This window comes from Sinohyriopsis cumingii, chromosome 9 (genome assembly GCF_028554795.1).
Source record: "Sinohyriopsis cumingii isolate HCF-2022 chromosome 9, ASM2855479v2, whole genome shotgun sequence".
Taxonomy (NCBI): Eukaryota; Metazoa; Mollusca; class Bivalvia; order Unionida; family Unionidae; genus Sinohyriopsis; species Sinohyriopsis cumingii.
The window spans coordinates 98,637,840-98,659,499 of NC_142969.1; the positions used below are offsets into that span (position 1 = coordinate 98,637,840).

The window sequence follows — 21,660 nt, forward strand, 5'->3', positions numbered from 1 at the left end:
GACATTCATTATTATCAGGAACTATCACAAACAGGGTAAATACCTAGACATTCATTATTATCAGGAACCATCACAAACAGGGTAAATACTTAGACATTCATTATTATCAGGAACTATCACAAACAGGGTAAATACCTAGACATTCATACTTATCAGGAACTATCACAAACCAGGTAAATACCTAGACATTCATTATTATCAGGAACTATCACAAACAGGGTAAATACCTAGACATTCATTATTATCAGGAACCATCACAAACAGGGTAAATACTTAGACATTCATTATTATCAGGAACTATCACAAACAGGGTAAATACCTTGACATTCATACTTATCAGGAACTATCACAAACAGGATAAATACCTAAACATTCATTATTATCAGGAACAATCACAAACAGGGTAAATACCTAGACATTCATTATTATCAGGAACTATCACAAACAGGGTAAATACCTAGACATTCATTATTATCAGGAACCATCACAAACAGGGTAAATACTTAGACATTCATTATTATCAGGAACTATCACAAACAGGGTAAATACCTAGACATTCATACTTATCAGGAACTATCACAAACCAGGTAAATACCTAGACATTCATTATTATCAGGAACTATCACAAACAGGGTAAATACCTAGACATTCATTATTATCAGGAACCATCACAAACAGGGTAAATACTTAGACATTCATTATTATCAGGAACTATCACAAACAGGGTAAATACCTTGACATTCATACTTATCAGGAACTATCACAAACAGGATAAATACCTAAACATTCATTATTATCAGGAACAATCACAAACAGGGTAAATACCTAGACATTCATTATTATCAGGAACTATCACAAACAGGGTAAATACCTAGACATTCATTATTATCAGGAACCATCACAAACAGGGTAAATACTTAGACATTCATTATTATCAAGAACTATCACAAACAGGGTAAATACCTAGACATTCATTATTATCAGGAACCATCACAAACAGGGTAAATACCTAGACATTCATTATTATCAGGAACTATCACAGACAGGGTAAATACCTAGACATTCATTATTATCAGGAACCATCACAGACAGGGTAAATACTTAGACATTCATTATTATCAGGAACCATCACAAACAGGGTAAATACCTAGACATTCATTATTATCAGGAACCATCACAAACAGGGTAAATACCTAGACATTCATTATTATCAGGAACCATCACAAACAGGGTAAATACCTAGACATTCATTATTATCAGGAACCATCACAAACAGGGTAAATACCTAGACATTCATTATTATCAGGAACCATCACAAACAGGGTAAATACCTAGACATTCATTATTATCAGGAACCATCACAAACAGGGTAAATACCTAGACATTCATTATTATCAGGAACCATCACAAACAGGGTAAATACCTAGACATTCATTATTATCAGGAACCATCACAAACAGGGTAAATACCTAGACATTCATTATTATCAGGAACCATCACAAACAGGGTAAATACCTAGACATTCATTATTATCAGGAACCATCACAAACAGGGTAAATACCTAGACATTCATTATTATCAGGAACCATCACAAACAGGGTAAATACCTAGACATTCATTATTATCAGGAACCATCACAAACAGGGTAAATACCTAGACATTCATTATTATCAGGAACTATCACAAACAGGGTAAATACCTAGACATTCATTATTATCAGGAACCATCACAAACAGGATAAATACCTAGACATTCATACTTATCAGGAACCATCACAAACAGGGTAAATACCTAGACATTCATTATTATCAGGAACCATCACAAACAGGGTAAATACCTAGACATTCATTATTATCAGGAACGATCACAAACAGGGTAAATACCTAGACATTCATTATTATCAGGAACCATCACAAACAGGGTAAATACCTAGACATTCATTATTATCAGGAACGATCACAAACAGGGTAAATACCTAGACATTCATTATTATCAGGAACCATCACAAACAGGGTAAATACCTAGACATTCATACTTATCAGGAACTATCACAAACAGGGTAAATACCTAGACATTCATTATTATCAGGAACTTTCACAAACAGGGTAAATATCTCAAGTCATACCAATCACAAACATGGTAAATATCTAAATAGTCATACCAATCACAAACAGGGTAAATATCTAAACAGTTGTACCAATCATAAGACAGGGTAAATATCTAAATAGTTGTACCAATCACAAACAGGGTAAATATCTAAACAGTTGTACCAATCATAAGACAGGGTAAATATCTAAAATAGTCATACCAATCACAAATAGGGTAAACATCTACACAGTCGTACCAATCAAAAACAGGGTAAATATCTAAGTAGTCGTACAAATCACAAACAGGTAAATATCTAAATAGTCATACCAATCACAAACAGGGTAAATATCTAAATAGTCGTACAAATCACAAACAGGTAAATATCTAAAATAGTCATACCAGTCACAAACAGGGTAAATATCTATATAGTCATACCAATCACAAACAGGGTAAATATCTAAATAGTCATACAAATCACAAGCAGGGTAATGATAATAGTCATACTAAACATATAACTGGAAAGATACCTAAATAGTCATACTAATCAAGAACAGTAAATATCTAAACAATCCAAACAGAAATAAGGTAAATACCTAAATAGTCACACTATTTAGGAACAGGTAAATACTTAAATCATATTAAACATGGAACAGAGCAAATACATGTATTTTTGGGGGTGGGGTAAAAGTATTTTTAATTATGTAATACTTACCCATAGCTATTGTTTAGCTTTCTTTTTCATTCAGAAAAAAAGCATCGTCAATTTGATGTGCGTACATCATCACTTAGAGTGAAGAATTGTCAGAATGATGCAATTCCTCAAGCAACTCACTTGTTCTTGGTATACTATGTGCAAAACAAGTACTGACAGTTTGTCTTTTTCATAGGTGGCTAAAACATAAGGCCATCAAAGCAGGGTGGGAGGAGGGCACATGACAATAGCTATGGATATGTACAGCATAATTAAAACTAGTTTGATGCCCCCCTCCCCAAACGAAAAACACCCCTACATTTTAATGGCAGCAATGGCTTATCCATAGCTCTTGTTCAGCTGAATTTGTCAGTAAGGCCAATGCTTACCAATAGCTACTGTTTAGCTGAATTTGTCAGTAAGGAGGGTTGGCCAATGCTTACCCATAGCTATTGTTTAGCTGAATTTGTCAGTAAGGAGGGTTGGCCAATGCTTACCCATAGCTATTGTTTAGCTGAATTTGTCAGTAAGGAGGGTTGGCCAATGCTTACCCATAGCTATTATTTAGCTGAATTTGTCGATAAGGAAGAATGGCCGATGCTTACCCATAGCTATTGTTTAGCTGAATTTGTCAGTAAGGAGGGTTGGCCGATGCTTCATGAGACTGATTAAAAAACCAGAAAATGGAAAGTACTCATCATAGTTGGAGAGGTCCATGTTATGGAATGTTGGTATTTCTCAGGACCATATGTTATGCCATAAAGATGGGACCAAGAGAAAAAATGCCTGAACTTTGCTGTGATAATGAGATAAAAGGAGGAAATGGTACTATGTGAGTGCCAAAATACTGTCTTCATGATGTCCTCCAAGGAGGAATGATTAAGGAAGGCCAAGGAGGTAGCAATGGATTGAACCTCATGGGTGTTAAGTTTCCAAAAGGAATGGTCTTGATCAGTAACAGACTGATGCATTCTTTGATCATGGTGACAATCCATCATAAAATACAATGGCAGCTGAAATGTCTATGGAGCCCTTGATAGGGAGGAAAAGATGCTTTCTACCCTTTCTTCTTCATCTGGATGTCTTAAGTTAGAAACTGAGTACCCTCACGGGACATAAAAGTCTATCTGTATCATCTACATCACATTTTCAACTAAGACAGGATTTCTTCTGGCAGTGAAACTAAGGAAGGTAATTGAATTTTTGGCTAAAAGTCCAGTTGATCCCACTGGAGACCCAAATGCATCCACTGCCCATGCTCCTTGACAGAAGAAACATAAAATGGAAATCTGTTGTTGAGACTGGTTGTAAACTGATCCTCTAGGGGCCTTCCTCCCAGTCAGAAAAGGGACTGTAAAAGACGGGTGAAGATTCCATTTTGTGAATATGGCTCTTCCAGTTGTAGAGAGACTAAGAGAAGTTCCTCTTGCCTGGAATATGCTGAGCTTTGAGTGTTATGTTCTTGAGGAAGACTGGCAAAGGAGGTTACAAATTTCCACACAAAGAGAAGGGGCATGTGTAGCTCCTTAACACTGGAGATAAGCTACAATGGACATGTTGTCGAAAGAGACCATAACACATTGACCCTTTACACTTTTGATGCACCCTTGCCAGGCTAGGCAGACAGCCTTCATTTCAAGTTTATGTGGAGAGATGACAGGGTCCAAAGACCCCGTAGAATTATGCCCTCTGGGTCTAAATGAAGACAAACTGGAATCTAACTCATCGGTGAACAAGTAGGAGTGGTGTTTGGGTGCATGCATGGGGATGCCAATCAAGAATCTGCTCCGATTTATCCACCACTGCTAATGGCAATGAAATGCTGGTCCTACAATGATCAGCGTTTATAGAGAATCTTTGTGAGATTTCCACCTTGCAAAGAGAAACTGTAAAGGTCGCACATGAATTCATCCCGAGTCTGATCACATCAATATCCTTGAAAAATATTAACTATCTGTGCCTGTCTTACACAAAATATATCATGGACAAGGCAAGATGCACAAGGACATGTATCATATTGACAATTTTTAACTCTAAGGGAAGATGTAGGCTTTCAACTTTGTTGACCCATAGAATGGTCCGACACTGTGTACAGAAACTATTTCACTTGTATGAGGTGAATAATAATAATAATAATAATAAAAATAATAATAAAGTAATAATAATAATATTAATAATAATAAAAATAATAATAATAAAGTAATAATAATATTAATAATAATAAAAATAATAATAATAAAGTAATAATAATATTAATAACAATAAAAATAATAATAAAGTAATAATAATATTAATAACAATAATAAAAATAATAATAAAGTAATAATAATAATAATAATAATAATAATATTGTTATTATTGAGAATATACAGATTGAGTTCAAAGACTGCAGAACAAAACTTTCAAAAATTTGTTTTACCTGGGCCTGCAGAAACTTGTGTAGTTGTTGAAAGTCGAGATACAAATTCACTGGAGAAATTGCTGTTACACATGTTTCCACTGCAGCAGCAGAAATGGTTGTTCTTCAACTTTTGATTATAATGTGATTCAGGGTTTGGCACACACTGCCCTATATCACATCCACTTTTCCCCTCAGATACCGACCAGCAACCTGTAAAAGAACAGTTTTAATCAAATTCAATATTCATGGCCTTAAATAATTGTAGTCTATTTTAAGCAGACAGTAAATGAAGAACATTTCTGGCAGTAGCAATGGCATCCTCACTGTCAGTATTAGAATTCAAATTTTGGAAATTAATAGAATTGTGGGAGTATATCACAGCATGGGTTGCATGCAAGATTGCATTCCACAAAACCCTCATTCTATTTACATGGAATTGGGGTAATTGGAATCAAAGTTGATGCATATTCATTTAACAATTTACCCATTCTTTTTTGGCAAATGATGTGCTTTTTCTCCAGGGAAGCATTATTTTGAGACTAATTCTTACTACAACTGATACTAACCTCTCCTTAATTATCTTCATTCTAACATATGTCAGTTCTAACTGACTGATGTCAATTCTAACTGACTGATGCCAATTCTAACCGACTGATGTCAATTCTAACTGACTGATATCAATTCTAACAGTTTGATGCCAATTCTAACTGTCTGATGTCAATTCTAACTGACTGATGTCAATTCTAACAGTCTGATGCCAATTCTAACTGACTGATATCAATTCTAACTGACTGATATCAGTTCTAACAGTTTGATGCCAATTCTAACTGTCTGACGTCAATTCTAACTGACTGATGTCAATTCTAACAGTCTGATGCCAATTCTGTCTTATGTCAATTCTAACTGACTGATGTCAATTCTAACAGTCTGATGCCAATTCTAACTGTCTGGTGCCAGTTCTAACTGACTGATGTCAATTCTAAAGTCTGCTGTCAGTTTGCAAATAACAGCTATATACTATGTAACACAAACCAGAAGAAAAAAATTAGAAAAAAGGAAAACAAAGTTCAGGAGAAATTAACAAGTAACAAAGGGATGTGACTACAATCAAAGGTAAATTTGGGCTGTGAATCATCCTTTTTTTTTCTTGATTATCCTTCATTTAATTCCAAATGGACCAATAAAAAGAAAACAAGAACCCAAGAAAAAAGTTTGTACCAACCTATCTACCCTAAATTTGTTTTTCAATGTAACCAGAACCACACCTATTTTTGTGTTTGGCCTAAAGACATTTGTATACATTTTTAATGAGACTCAACATGGGAGTCTGTGTTGAAATAAAGGAAACTAAATACACAGGGCCATTTCCCATTCCATGCTGTCAGCAACAGAGTAATGGAGGTGAGATTTTACAATTGGCTTGACTGATAACATGAACTGATAACAGGGCAACTCTAATAATACTGAATCTCTCAGTGTTTTTGGTGAGAATTCATGTCATACCTAGTGAAATGTGAAACTGGGAATTTGCATAGCTTTGTATCACTTTTGTGAAGACAATGCAAACTTCCTAGACTTGCATAATAGCACGTTCTTTATTGCTTACTGTAAGCATTGAATGATAAGGCATGGGGCCAGTCTAATGCAGAATTCACTGAATGATATAGGTGGCAGGGTCCAGTTTTGTAAATTAGCCCCTGGCAGATTTCTTAACTTAAGACTATGGTGTGACTTTTTCAGCTATTATTGTTTACCATTTATAGATATGGATATATTTGTGAACTAGGTGTTTCGGGCTTGTATTGTTCTTGAAATTGATGTCAGGCATGTACACTTTCTATAGTTGCTCTGCAGTATGTTGATAGTGAAATACCAATAGTTGGCTAGGAAGAAGAGCTAGCCTCCCATAGCAGTAGACACGTGGGTTCAAGGCAAGTAGAGTATCTCAAAAACGGCTTGGATGACAACTATTCTGAATTGCATCAAACTATTTAGTAGACAATGTTTTTCAAAATTTTCATCCAGGGAAAAAGCTTGCGTTTGCACTGTGAGCACCACATGCTTTCATAAATGGCATTTGCATGTGAAAAATGCATGTATAAAATAGGGGTTGGGGTGCATAAACTTCTTCTGCTATCAACTGCCATTGACTTATCTGGTCAAGTGAATAATATTCTTGTGCTTTGTTTTAATATAGGTATCTAAAAATATGGACCTTTTTGACCTCACTTGTGTATCTGATTTTTTTAATGATTTTTATAATAGGTCGCTGATTGCGGTATTAAATTTGTACATAAAAACTGGCCCCTGCCCCCTTAAGGAAAATTGATAATTTTTTGATGGTGCAGTCAGCCACATCTATTATACTTTTCTGTTTCTTTGTGTATATTTAAATGATTTGTATGCATTAGCTTCATTATATTTCCTTCATTTTTCTATATATCACTTAGTGTTGTATGTAATGCTCTTTGGAGAGGGAGGTAACTGTTTTGTACCTCAATGTGAGAACTGTTTACATCATGACAAAGTAGCATATTTTGGAATTAACTTACTAAATATAGGAACAAAATGGTGAGCATAATGTATTGTCTTGCACTTTCTGTAGCTGTCAAGGTTTGCACCCCTACCTTTTATGAATAATATTCACATTTCAATACAGACACATAAACAATTGCACAGCATGTCAACATGTATTCTTAAAAGTAATTTTACTCCACAGGAGCAGATAGAATTCAGAGGAATCATATATAAACAAACTGTTGTGAATATTAAATGTCACCAGTGGAACGGTCTTAGAAATAATGATGCATATGGCATATTGCTTGCTATATTTTGGTGAGAAGAATGAAAGTTTTAGCACACCGACATAGTTTCTACCCTCATGACCCCACTCTGAAGTTGACATAAGAGATTCATATCTCACCCTTGGGTGATAATAGGAAATGTTTTATGCATATATCTTGAAATTTCTAGGTTCAGTTAACAAAGGGGGAAAAGCTTAAAATTAGCTGGCAGTTTCATGCACTTGACAATACACATACAGTTTCTCCTCTGAAAGTCTTATGTTTTCACTGAATGTTAAAAGTACATCAATATCACTTGTTTCGTTTCTTTTTGCAGGTCTCAGTTTGCATGGTAAGAGATTATGATTAATCGGTTAGTCATGCTGAAAGAAACAATAGCTTCAATCTCATCCAGATACTCATTCTGATCTAAGTGCACAAGAGAGTGACTTTGACAGACAGATTTAGCTTCTGCAGTTGTTGTTTTATGGTACGTGCTTATCAAAAGCCAAGCTGGTGAAATGCTTTTTACCTTGAACTGAATTTTCCACTGTAAATATTTGTTCCATACCTTATCTTATTATTTACTATGATTTTGGAAACTCCAGAAAACATTAAGGTCAGTTGTAAGTAAATTGGTGCCTGAGAAGAAATTTCTCTGTTAAATTGTATTGAATAATATGTGTGTGTGTGTATATATATATATATATATATATATATATATATATATATATATATATATATATATGGTCAATTTCAATGGCTATGTATCTATGAATTTATTTGATATGTCACTTTGTAAGTTTTAGGGTCACACACATCAGTATATCAATATTCCAGCATTGTCTAATGTTAACTGATTAAACTTTGACTTCTCCAGACCAGCCAGACTTGTGTTGCAATTACCCCACCCCACCCCACAACACACACTGACACAGCACTGATGCTGCTATTAGCATCTCCAGAATGATAATGAAAAGTTAGGAACTGCTTCTTTTATATCAGTCTAAAAGTACTTCTAAAGCATATGATTTACTTAAATGTGTGATTTCTTTAAGTTTGCTAGAAGAGTTTATAGAAACTTGTCACTTTTGTCACTGGCAACTAACAAAGCATTTCTGTCATTCCCTCCTAAAATTTATAACTTCCAGATCTCTTCTTGACATTCATGAAACATTGTAAAGGAATTTTGATTTTGTACTGATGCTATGGTGGTAAACAAAGACCAAAAGCATTGTAGGTTGCAAACAATTTGAAATCTTTCAAGAAATGCAGTCAGTCATAATTCACAATGTAAATAATGCAGTGCTTTTTGCCGCAAAGAGGTAACTTTTCTAAAAGCATAATACCATTTTAGTTTTGTGCACAAAACGTTTTCCTTTATACCACTGTACTAGATAATGTCTAAATATGTGATATGTACACAACTTTTGACATAAACCATTTTCAGCCAAATTCTTAAGGTGGCTGGGTCCAGTTTCGTAAATTGGCCCCTGGCAAATTTCTTAACTTAAGGCTATGGTGTGACTTTTTCAGCTATTATTGTTTACTATTTATAGATATGGATATATTTGTGAACTAGGTGTTTCGGGCTTGTATTGTTCTTGAAATTGATGTCAGGCATGTACACTTTCTTTAGTTGCTCTGCAGTATGTTGATAGTGAAATACCAATAGTTGGCTAGGAAGAAGAGCTAGCCTCCCATAGCAGTAGACACGTGGGTTCAAGGCAAGTAGAGTATCTCAAAAACGGCTTGGATGACAACTATTCTGAACTGCATCAAACTATTTAGTAGACAATGTTTTTCAAAATTTTCATCCAGGGAAAGAACTTGCGTTTGCACTGTGATCACCACATGTTGTCAAAAAAAGCCTTTGCATGTGAAAAATGCATGTATAAAATAGGGGTTAGGGTGCATAAACTTCTTCTGCTATCAACTGCCATTGGCTTATCTGGTCAAGTGAATACTATTCTTATGCTTTATTTTAATATAGGTATCTAAAAATATGGACTTTTCTGACCTCACTTGTGTATTTGATTTTTTATGATTTTTTATACTAGGTCGCTGATTGCGGTATTAAATTTGTACATAAAAAATGGCCCCTGCTCCCAAAGCAAAGATGCCAGTCTATTGCAGAATGCACTGAATAATAAGGCAAGGAGGCCAGTCTATTACTATACATGTTCAAAAATGAGACAAGGAGATCAATTATTGTAAATAACAAAGATTAATCTACATAAAATTTCAGCAATGTAGTGAGCAAACTAAAAATGTTATTCACTTTGAACTAAATGTCAGAGAGTGTTATTCATGTCAAAACTTTGCAACAATGAACAGAATACAATTCTTAAATTCAATAAAAATTCCAAAGAATATATACAAGGTTACAGACACAAAAAACCCAACAAAATCATGTAGGCATAGACACGGCAAAATTAAACAGCTAAACAAAACCAGGTCAAGATCTAAAGCCATAGACATCCACTTACACATTTATTTATTTTTTTAAAGGAGAGGGATACAACCTTTTCACAAGCAAATGACACTCTACCTGCATGCATAATTAAACAAATGTTTCTTGAAGGGCTGACACTCTACATCAAGATAAGACTACTTCTTGTAGCTGCGAGTCTCGAAATCATCCTGAAATCATCTTGAAATCGTTCTTTAGTAACAAGATTTTGAAATTACCAGCTGTGGCAGCCATAATGAATGTAGGATCAGGACCAATTTCATTCCAAACAAAACAGAAGATGGCTTTTGTTGAAAACCCCAAGTCAATTCAGAAGTAGTGATGACAAGATTTTCAAGATTTCTAATGTGAATGTCATACTGGAGCAACACCTTAAGGACCGACTAGACCCTGGGTTGAATTAAGTCTAAAGTTTCATGGCAATCCTCCCTGTAATAGTGATAACAAACAACTAGTGCCAATGGATAGACAGACACTGTATGTTGGACATCCCATGGACAGACACTGTATGTTGGACATCCCATAGACAGACACTGTATGTTGGACATAAGCTCTTCTGGAGAATGTGACATCAGTCATTTTAAATAGGGCATAACCGATTAGCATTTTTCTACTGATTTCCGATTCCGGATTTTGGGCATGAAATTTTTCCAATTCCGGATACGATTCAATTAATCGGAAATGCTAAATTAAAAGGTTTTTCAAATTAACTTTTTAAACCGTGTTACACACGTTTTGCATATCACACCGATGTCACAAGGGGAAGGATATGGCAGGACTATAGCAAAATGCAACAAAGTTCAAAGCCACAGTGCCGACCCATTCTTTGTTCAACAATTAGTTGATCTTGCCGCCAGGCTTTAATTTTCCCGCCTTAATCATTTATGTCGGCAAGCGGCCAGTTCCATCCTGTACTTTATTCAACAATTAGTTGATCTTGCCGCCATGCTTTAATGTCGCGGTCAAATAAAAATAAAACAGGCTTTTGTTTGGTCCTATAAAGTTGGCCTCTTGCAGCGACTTAAATAAAAGCAATGAAATCTGATCGATTCTTGCATTTTCCAAAGTGATCGGTGATTGAAACAAGTTTATTGTGCTGTGAAAGTTTCCTTATTAACTTTATTTATATTTACGATTGTAAGAATCATTTTCTTTTAATGCCTCATTAGCATGTGTCAATGTATTCAATATTATGCCTTCATTATTGAGGAAGTTGACATAAACGGGTAGGACTGTACTATATATTTTAATAAATTTAAATCTTTCGGTCTAACTCAAGTATTATCGTTTCACGCCGTTGTATTGACCATATTGGACTTTTCTGACTTCTTATTTAACTTTATTAACGCACTATCGAATGACACGCAGTGTTAGACACGGTGCTATAGAAATTCAACTTTATTATTTTTATTATCCGAATCGGTCGTTCCTGCCTTGTCCGACTCCGATTAATCGGAAGTTCATACTATCCGGTGGAATCCGATTTCCGGATCAAAAGTCGGTTATGCCCTAATTTTAAACTGCCTTAAAAAATTACAATAAAACACACAGCAATATAAAATTGTACATTTTAAACAATAAAACCTGTACAGAGACAATTCAGGTATCAAATTTTCATATTAACATGATGGCAAAGAGCTGATTAAAAACATCTCTCATTAGATAGAACAAGATATGTGAATGCCCTGGCAAAGTGTGAAATGACTACAGGAATGACAAAACACTGTAAACAGGGCAATTTCTAGCATGATATCATATTTCATTTTCAACAACATAGTTGTCACAGATGATTAACAATTTGTATCAAAGCTCTTACAGTGGATCAATTACAGACAGATCATCTGCATAACCATGGTGAGTCAAATATACACCATTGATACAACAATCTACATGATCCCCAGATCAATTACAGAAAATTATCTGCATAACCAAGGTGAGTCAAATGTACACCATTGATAAAACAAACTACATGATCTCCAGATCAATTACAGAGAGATCATCTACATAACCAAGGTGAGTCAAATGTACACCATTGATACAACAATCTACATGATCCCCAGATCAATTACAGAAAATCATCTGCATAACCACGGTGAGTCAAATGTACACCATTGATACAACAAGCTACATGATCTCCAATTCACATCATCAATATAAACCTTAATGGGATAAGAAGACAGAACTTCTCCATATCAAACCCTAGACACTACAAGGGAAACTCGAGTTACGCCAAAGATGCATTCCTGAGGTTATGTCATGAATCTAAATTGGTGTAAATCTCAAGTAAATGTGCTCTCTTGGTGAAGCAATGAGACACACTTGCGTGCATGTAGGTGAGTTGTGTGATGGCATAAAAATGAACGCTGTGGTACAAATTGAATGTTATTACTAAATTATGAATGGAGTTCAAATTAAAGCACGTAAATTGGCACATAGTGAGCATCACCTGTACTCAAATGACACCTGAATGAACATTACACAGGATAATAGACACAAGGGAGACAATCTGATGTTGTTGCTGTTGTTGTTGTTTTAGGGTTTAATGCCATTTTTCAGCACAAGATAGGCTATACATGGCGGCCAGTATAATTGGTGGAGGAAGACCCCTGGAAAACCCCGGGAAGAACCACCAACCCACAAGAAGCTACTGACAGGCTTTCTCATGTACCAACGTTAGCCAAGGCTGAGACTCGAACTCATGCAGACAGAGGTGAGATGGCAGTGATCCATAACAGTGGGTACTTTACACCACTCGGCCACTCGGAGCCCCGGAGACAATCTGAAAGACAAAGTCTATCTTGACAGATGGTTTCAGAACCAGAGTTGAGATTGAAGTAAACATGATTGGAAAATTGCCATGTTATTAGAACAAATTAAAGATGGGACAGTTGTTGCTATCTACTTTACTATGATGTTTTGTGTATTTTTATCTGAACATCCCTCTCTGGTGATAGCCAGTCATAATATATACAATCTAATAATCCTCTTGTGCCAGAGTAAGGTATTTGACTTTATTGAACACTTTTTCTTGTAGAATTCATAATACCATTACTAGTAAAATGTACATGCAAGTAAAAATTGATAATTTATCAAAATAATCTGAAATTCAAGATTCAACCAAACTTAATAACATATAAAATAGCACAAACTCAGCACATTTTCAAGAACAGAGCCATGGACTTCACATTACACATGAGCCAATAACTGGATAAATATGGTTATTTCAGTCTGAAATCACACAAGTAATACCAGTTGTGTCTATGCTTTTGATATGCAACTGTCAAATAGTGTCAATATTTTTTTCAGATGTACTGTGGGGAAAATTTAACAAAATGTCAAAACAGTTATAAACACTAAAGCTTTCTTATAATCCATTCCAAAAACTGCAACCACCACTTACAGCCCTGAAAGCACCAATATTTCTTTCATTAAAAAATCTTACATTCAGCTTATTGTGGTGAAATATACCAAAAACTGAATATGTTAGTATTTAGATCAAATGTACTCAAAACTGAGTACTTTAGTATTCGGATGAAATAATACAAACTGAATACTTTGGTATTTAGATGAAATGTACTCCAAACTGAATACTTTAGTATTTAGATGACATGTACTCAAAACTGAGTACTTTAGTACTCCGATGAAAAAATACAATGTACTCCAAACTGAATATGTTAGCATTTAGAAGAAATGTACTCCAAACTGATTACTTTAGTACTCAGATGAAATAATACAAACTGAATACTTTAATATTTAGATGAAATGTACTCAAAACTGAATACTTTGGTAATATGTGTGTAACACAGATCAAGATGTAAATGTTTTGTATGTTATTGTTTATTCCTTCATAATTTTATCATCCATGATATCCTGGCAAAAAGCAATCTCCAACTAAACAAATGCCTTTTGAATGGACAGATACACTACTAGGAAGAAAGAGATTTCCAACTGAAAAATGCTCTCTCTTCTACTGACTAAATTTGTAATTTGCTATACAGTTGTTCCTACAATAAATTCCTTCAATTTGAACTTAAAATCTGTGCTTATAAAACAAGCATTGCCCATATTTCCTTGTTTCAAAATAAACCCCAACATCTGAGTCTCCTGGGTGTATGAGGGTAAGAACTGGCCCAAGGGCAAACTGCCAGTTGGTTATAGAGATTGCTATTTTCAAACCCAGCACATTTGTACATGGTTACGTGGTGGACATCTCAATTGTCTCAATGTTATGACCAAGGGCAGTGGTTCCAAACCTTTTCAAGTATGAAGACTTCTTCTTAACTTAAATAATTTGTGGACATGCTAACAGTTGTACACTTAGGCTGCTTGAAATAACCTCATCAATGGTTCTTGAGTGATGCCAGTTGCCAACAACACCCAAACCTCCATCTGAAGAGAAGAACGTGATCAAAATGGGGCATAATTCTGTCTAAAATGGAAAAGATGAGATTAAAACCAATAAAAGGTACATGTATGTCTAAGCGATGATATTCATTACCAACTGTCATCACATGTTGAATGGTTCTTCAAATGTGCCTGTTACAAGGAACATCCCCCATGGGAAGATAGGAAATTAATTGTCAAGGGCCATAACTCTGTGGAGCTGACAAAACAAAACCCATAGAAAGGCACATCCTGGTCTATAAGGTAATGTAAATGCCAAATGATTCCTAACCTATGCTTGTTACACAGATCTGCAGAGGTTGAGATTTACAATTGATGAACAAAACACAATAATGGGCAACTGTAACAAAACTGGACCCCAAAAGACAATTTAACCTTTAAAAAGCACATATATGCAATTTGCTTTCCAAATGGCATCCAATTATAAGCAAGGGTTCCAGAACTTTGGTGATTACAAATGTGAATGGACGGACAGACAGACAGGCATACAAGAGTATTACTATTATCTCCAGCATCTCAATTCAGGGCCATATCAAATGATTTCACCTGCTGTGAGTAAGGATTTGACCCATTATCTTTAATAGGGGTGAAACAATACACCCATGTTGTGTATTGATATGACCAAGATACACAGCATTCAATATGATACATAATTGATACATATATCAAATTGAAGGTCATATCATCTTTAGAAGGCCTGTCAATGGTACGGTGGTGCGCATTTTATATATGTTAACATATATATTGTATTTCCTGTATGCCTCATGTTTAATTTCAAGTTTCCAAATGAACTGTCACTGCCAGGACTGTATTTCAAAACATTTCTTTTTGGTGCCAGGACTGTATTTCAAAACAATTTCTAATGCATAACAAACTACTTATAAATAAAATGATTTTTATAATAACATAACCTAATTTCACAGTTTCACATAAAAGGACAAGTCTCATTTCTGGATAAAATATAAATACAAATCTTGACTAGCCCTGCTAATAGTAAATACAAATGACTAACTAAGAAAAGTACTGAGAAAATAATAATAATAATAATAATAATAATAATAATAATAATAATGAGAACAACCACCAAGTAATTGTGTTATCATGATTGGGAAATTTAAGCAATTTAGGTTTATAAAATATATTGACTAAGGAAAGTACTATATATATATATATATATATATATATATATATATATATATATATATATATATATATATATATATATATATATATATATATATATACGATGTACGTGGTTTATGGTGTTTTGTGACAAGCCATTATTAATTTATCATAGGTATTATCAGGACTGAACATTTCATGTACAGTAAAACCTGTCTTGAAAGACCAATGTTATGCGAGACCAACTGTCTTAAGAGACCTTAATTTCGATGTACGGACCTTAATTTTGATGTACGGACCTTATTTTCAATATACAGATTTACTGACTATAGTGTTTATAATGACCTGTTATGTGAGACCATCTGTCTAGAGACCATAATTTTGGGATGAAGAAGTAGTCTTTCAAGACAGGTTCTACTCTATAATATATGAATATAAGGGACTGAACATTACATTTCCATTGAGGGCATTTTAAAAATTTGGACTGCATATAACTTGAAAACAATACTTTTCCTCATATATATATATATATATATATATATATATATATATATATATATATATATATATATATATATATATATATATATATTAATATTAGATGAACACATTTTAATATATCTTCTGACAGAAAACAAATTTATCCTGGTTGGAAAGAAGATCCCAGCCCCAACCCCAAAGATTAAATGATGGGTCCCTAAAATATCAGCTAAAAGCTCTTCAATTATTAATGGTAAATAAAGCTTGAAAAACAACTTGCCCTGCAAAGTAAGTGGTGCTATACATAGAAATACAAATACTTTATTCATGTGTAATTATAAATGGGTGTAACAAAGACTGTAGCAAGCAGATGAAATTAACAAGATCTCAAAAGCATGTAGTTCAAGTATAAACATGACATGGATCCATTTCATTTGTTTATATCACACTCACACAGTTAATGTGCTAACGTCAGTCTCACAAGTGAGGCTTTGTATTTCCTCATGCACACTGTTACTACTAAATCTCACACCACCAGATATCATCTGATACCAACACCTTGAAATTTCACAGATCAGTCTACTCTGGCGTTAACATCAACGGTGGAAGAAAACCCTGAATTTAGGAACAAGTTAAATCATGTCAATGTGCTCCTGGTTAATGCTCTTCAACTTGTACAGTTTGGTCTCATACTGTACAGTTTGGTCTCATCTTGTACAGTTTGGTCTCGTCTTATACAGTTTGGTCTTATCTTATAGTTTGGTCTCATCTTGTACAGTTTGGTCTTATCTTGTACAGTTTGGTCTTGTCTTGTACATTTGGTCTTATCATATCTTGTACAGTTTGGTCTTTTCTCAGTGATTTAAATTTATAGGTAAAGTTTTGCAAACATAACCATTTTGTTTTATATGTTTGTCTTGTCTATGTTTTGTATTTGCCTTTGAAATTATAGGTTTAATTACTGCAGAAACAGCCATGTAAAGTTTTGCAAACATAACCATTTTGTTTTATTTGTTTGTCTTGTCTATGTTTTGTATTTGCCTTTGAAAAAGACTCATTAAAGAGTCGAAAGCAATCAGGAAAGCTAGATACTAGTTTCGCACTATTCGTTGTCAGTTTATTGCATTTCTATATATATATATATATATATATATATATATATATATATATATATATATATATATATATATATATAGAGTTAAACATACTTTTTAGTGAATCAATATTTGTGGCAAACAATTAAATGAGCCATCCTTATATTATGTAATAAGAATTATTTACACAGTATTGATGACGAGTTTACGTTTTAACAGATACTCTAATTTGTTTATAAGTGGTTGCAGTGCGTAACGCCAACACCTCAAGGCAACAATTATAGCTTAAGTCAGCCTAGCCACTTCAATACTCAGTTTCCTTTTCTTAACACATTAACCCTGAGCGACGAGTTAACGTGGCAGGAAGTAGTAGTATACTGCCGAGCTATGTAGCGTCATGGTCATGCATGATACACTAAAGTGGGTGGTATTATAGAAAGGTAGACAGATGTAGCTCTACAATGATACCAAATAATCTGGAATATCTAGTTGCACTACAAAAAACTCATTTTTTGGACCCAACATTTTTCTACCCAAAATTCGCCTGTGGTCGGAATCCAATTTTGTTTGGATTTTAGACTTTTTGGTCTCAGATCTAAGGCAAACCAGCATGAACTGCAAACAAACAGATGAACCTTTGCAAAAAGTAGGATAAGATGGGCATTTGGAATAAAGAGCGGTCTCGATACAAAAATAATGGCTCCATTTAGCAACAAAAAAATGGAGAAAAAAAGAACTTTTACCCTTCTGCTCATGCACGAGCCAAATAGCCAATGAAAAATGATGTTTCTAACACAACTAGGCAGTATGTTATTGAAAGATCACCTGGGATTTGGTGTTTTCAGATCTATTCAGAAATAGCTTTAAAAAATGTGTTTCCTACTCGAATTTCAGGCGAAAATGACATAAATCTCCAGGGGTTAATGTGTTAATGATATAAACAAACTTTGTGCTTCTTACTATGTTTTTTTTGTTGTTGATAAACATGATCTACTGTTGCATAGTCTCGTTTATATCTATCTCTGTCTTTTGCACATATATACACTTTATGGCTTATAAATACTTCTAGGCATTTAAACCATAAGTTTGATTAATTAGATTATGATTGCAATTCTGGATTTAGTAAATTACTGCAAAATCATTATTCTGTCTAAGCATTACTGCCATTTATCAGACCTTTCAATTACATCCAGGTTTTGTTATTACATGAAATGTATTTGAAATGGGGAAAAAAGTAGTACGGTCAAATAAAAATAATTTAAAATCAAAGTTCATTTTTTTAAACTATTATTTTAAAAACTACAAATCAAAACTTCAACATATAAAGTGTAACATACACTGTGTATCCCATAAATACATCTTGAGGCACTTGACACTAAAATTTTCCAGGTCACAAGTTTCATTCATATCTTTATTTGATGCCATTACTATGAAAATTTGATCACTGAATGAACGTTGATTCGTGGATACATTAGGGAATTAATAAGCCAAGGGGCATAACAACTGCTATCGAACAGGTCTATAGTACATAGCATCAATCACATCCTTTGTTGAGATGTCAGTTACTGCCCTTTGAGAATAATAATAATAATAATAATAATTACTATTATTATTATTATTATTATTATTATTATTTATCCAGGGTGAGATTGTAAGCTAATAGTTTACATTACGACTCTGCAAATAAACACATATACATGTAATTAGCAAAAGTCTACATGGCTAACATCAATGGTACAAATGTAACAGAATACAAATTATACTGTTGTTATTTTTATCGAGTTTAATGCTACTTTTCAGCACAGGATAAGCTATACATGGCAGCCAGTATAACTCGTGGAGGAAGAATCCAGAAAAACCGCAGAAATAACGACCAACCCATGGGAAGCTACTGGAAAGCTTTCTCACGTACCCACACAAACTGCACTGATTATGATACTATTATCATAAGGATGTACTACAGTTACAAATGGCCATAGGATCCAACTGCTCATTAATGTATCGACAGAGGTATATTTTCCTAGTTATGGAAACTTTAGGCACTCTTGTAACACCATTCTGCAAACTAATCCACACAACCATACCGGTGTAAGCAAAAGATTTCATAAAATACTCTGCCCTAACTTCTAATATGTGTAAATCATTCTATTGCATTCAATTCCTTGTGCTAATGTTCCTACAAACTTAAAAACACTAAAACATTCTGGCACCAAATTATTTAATACCTTGAAGTAAGGACACCTTTTCTACAAATAATATAATCCTTATTGGCATCCATCATTGAATGTTGAAAAGAGAAGTATTAGATGCTAAAATATCGATGAAATTTAAAACCACTCTGGCTGCTCCTTTCTGTTAATAAAAGAGAAGAATTAGATGCTAAATATCTATGAAATTTAAAACCACTCTGGCTGCTCCTTTCTATTAACAAAGAATGTGGATCCTCCAAACACAGCAGTGTTGTCAATGTTTTAGATAGAATGATCAAACATAAAAAAAGATTCCTTTTTTCTTTCATACTTTTATAAAGAGTTTTTTAAAGTGTAATGTATTTTTACATTTCAAAAAAGGTAAGAGGGCATTCTGGGTAAAAATGCATTACACTCAATGGAGTTTTCATTCAAATGCAAGACAAAAATATATAATAATTCAGTCTCATTTTAGTCATACCAATCTGTATTATTTTTGTGAATAATCACTGAAATCACTTCCAACACATGGACTATATTTTACCCAGAATGACTTCTGACCTGTAAAGCTCTTCACTACATAAAACAGCAAGCTTGATGTTAATGGTGGCTAAAATACTGATTCGTTATCCATACAACCTGCATGTTTATGAATCGTAAAGCACTGGAACAATCTAGTGAAAATCAATCAAAATCTGTTTCATTAACTAGATTCTGTAACTGACATTTCCATCAGCAATAATTACTGAAAATATACTACATATAATTATAGATTTATAATGGTGTATATTTAAACATTGATTAATGACTGCCCCATGTGTGACTGTTACAACAGAATAGTCATAGATTTGTACAGTCATAGATTTGTTGTACAGTCAAAGATTGATTTTATGAATGCTAATCATACAAATGTTACAACTGAATACATTCATAGATTTGTTGTACAGTCATAGATTTGTTGTACAGTCAAAGATTGATTTTATGAATGCTAATCATACAAATGTTACAACAGAATACAGTCGTAAATTTGTTGTACAAACATTGATTTTGTAAATGCCCAGGATATGAATGTTTTAGTTGAATAGAGTTATTTATTTATGTTGTTGCCAGAGAAACTGCATGAGAGAGAGATGTGTGTTCAGTAAGTATATGAGCATTCATGTAAATATGTAAATTACAGAGGGTCACAAAGTAAATTATTGCCACAAAACTAACTGTGTCACTCTCAATAAATAAAGCTATTATCATGATCATGATCATCATCATCATTATTATTAAATATGGATTTTATGACTGCCCATCATACGGATATTACAACCATCTGGAGATGCATTATTTACTCAATTTGCCAGCTGGCATAGCCCCATCTCTCATGAAATATATTCAAATATGCACTGATGAATAGCCCAATGTCTCATGAAATATATTCAAATATGCACTGATGAATAGCCCAATGTCTCATGAAATATATTCAAATATGCACTGATGAACAGCCCAATGTCTCATGAAATATATTCAAATATGCACTGATGTATAGCCCATTGTCTTATGATGTATAGCCCAATGTCTCATGAAATATATTCAAATATGCACTGATCTATAGCCTAATGTCTTATGATGTATTGCCTGATGTCTCATGAAATATATTCAAATATGCACTGATGTATAGCCTAATGTCTTATGATGTATTGCCTGATGTCTCATGAAATAATATGCATTTCTGTACTGTGGAGGGTTTTGGGGCTTTTGTCACATATCAATCATGGTTTCTTCTAGATTGCAATCCACACACACTTACTGTATTATCTGCCTTGTATTTCTGACGATTTTCTTTTGAAAAATGCTGTGGTTTAATTTTCATAAATGTATCTACCAAGCAACTAACAAAAGAGATTCAAACTCAAAAAATGAAATAACAATGAAACATGCAAAATT

At 33.9% G+C, this 21,660-nt stretch overlaps 1 protein-coding gene across 1 annotated transcript in view; it reads right to left on the reverse strand.

The window, feature by feature from the left end:
• The window catches only part of LOC149792312 (uncharacterized), a 162,779-nt gene that overhangs the window by 51,808 nt on the left and 89,311 nt on the right, over positions 1-21,660 (reverse strand). The window contains exon 5 of the mRNA XM_089970887.1: positions 5,199-5,390. Within this exon, the coding sequence (XP_089827013.1) occupies positions 5,199-5,390 (192 nt within the window). The remainder of the gene's footprint in view (positions 1-5,198; positions 5,391-21,660) is intronic.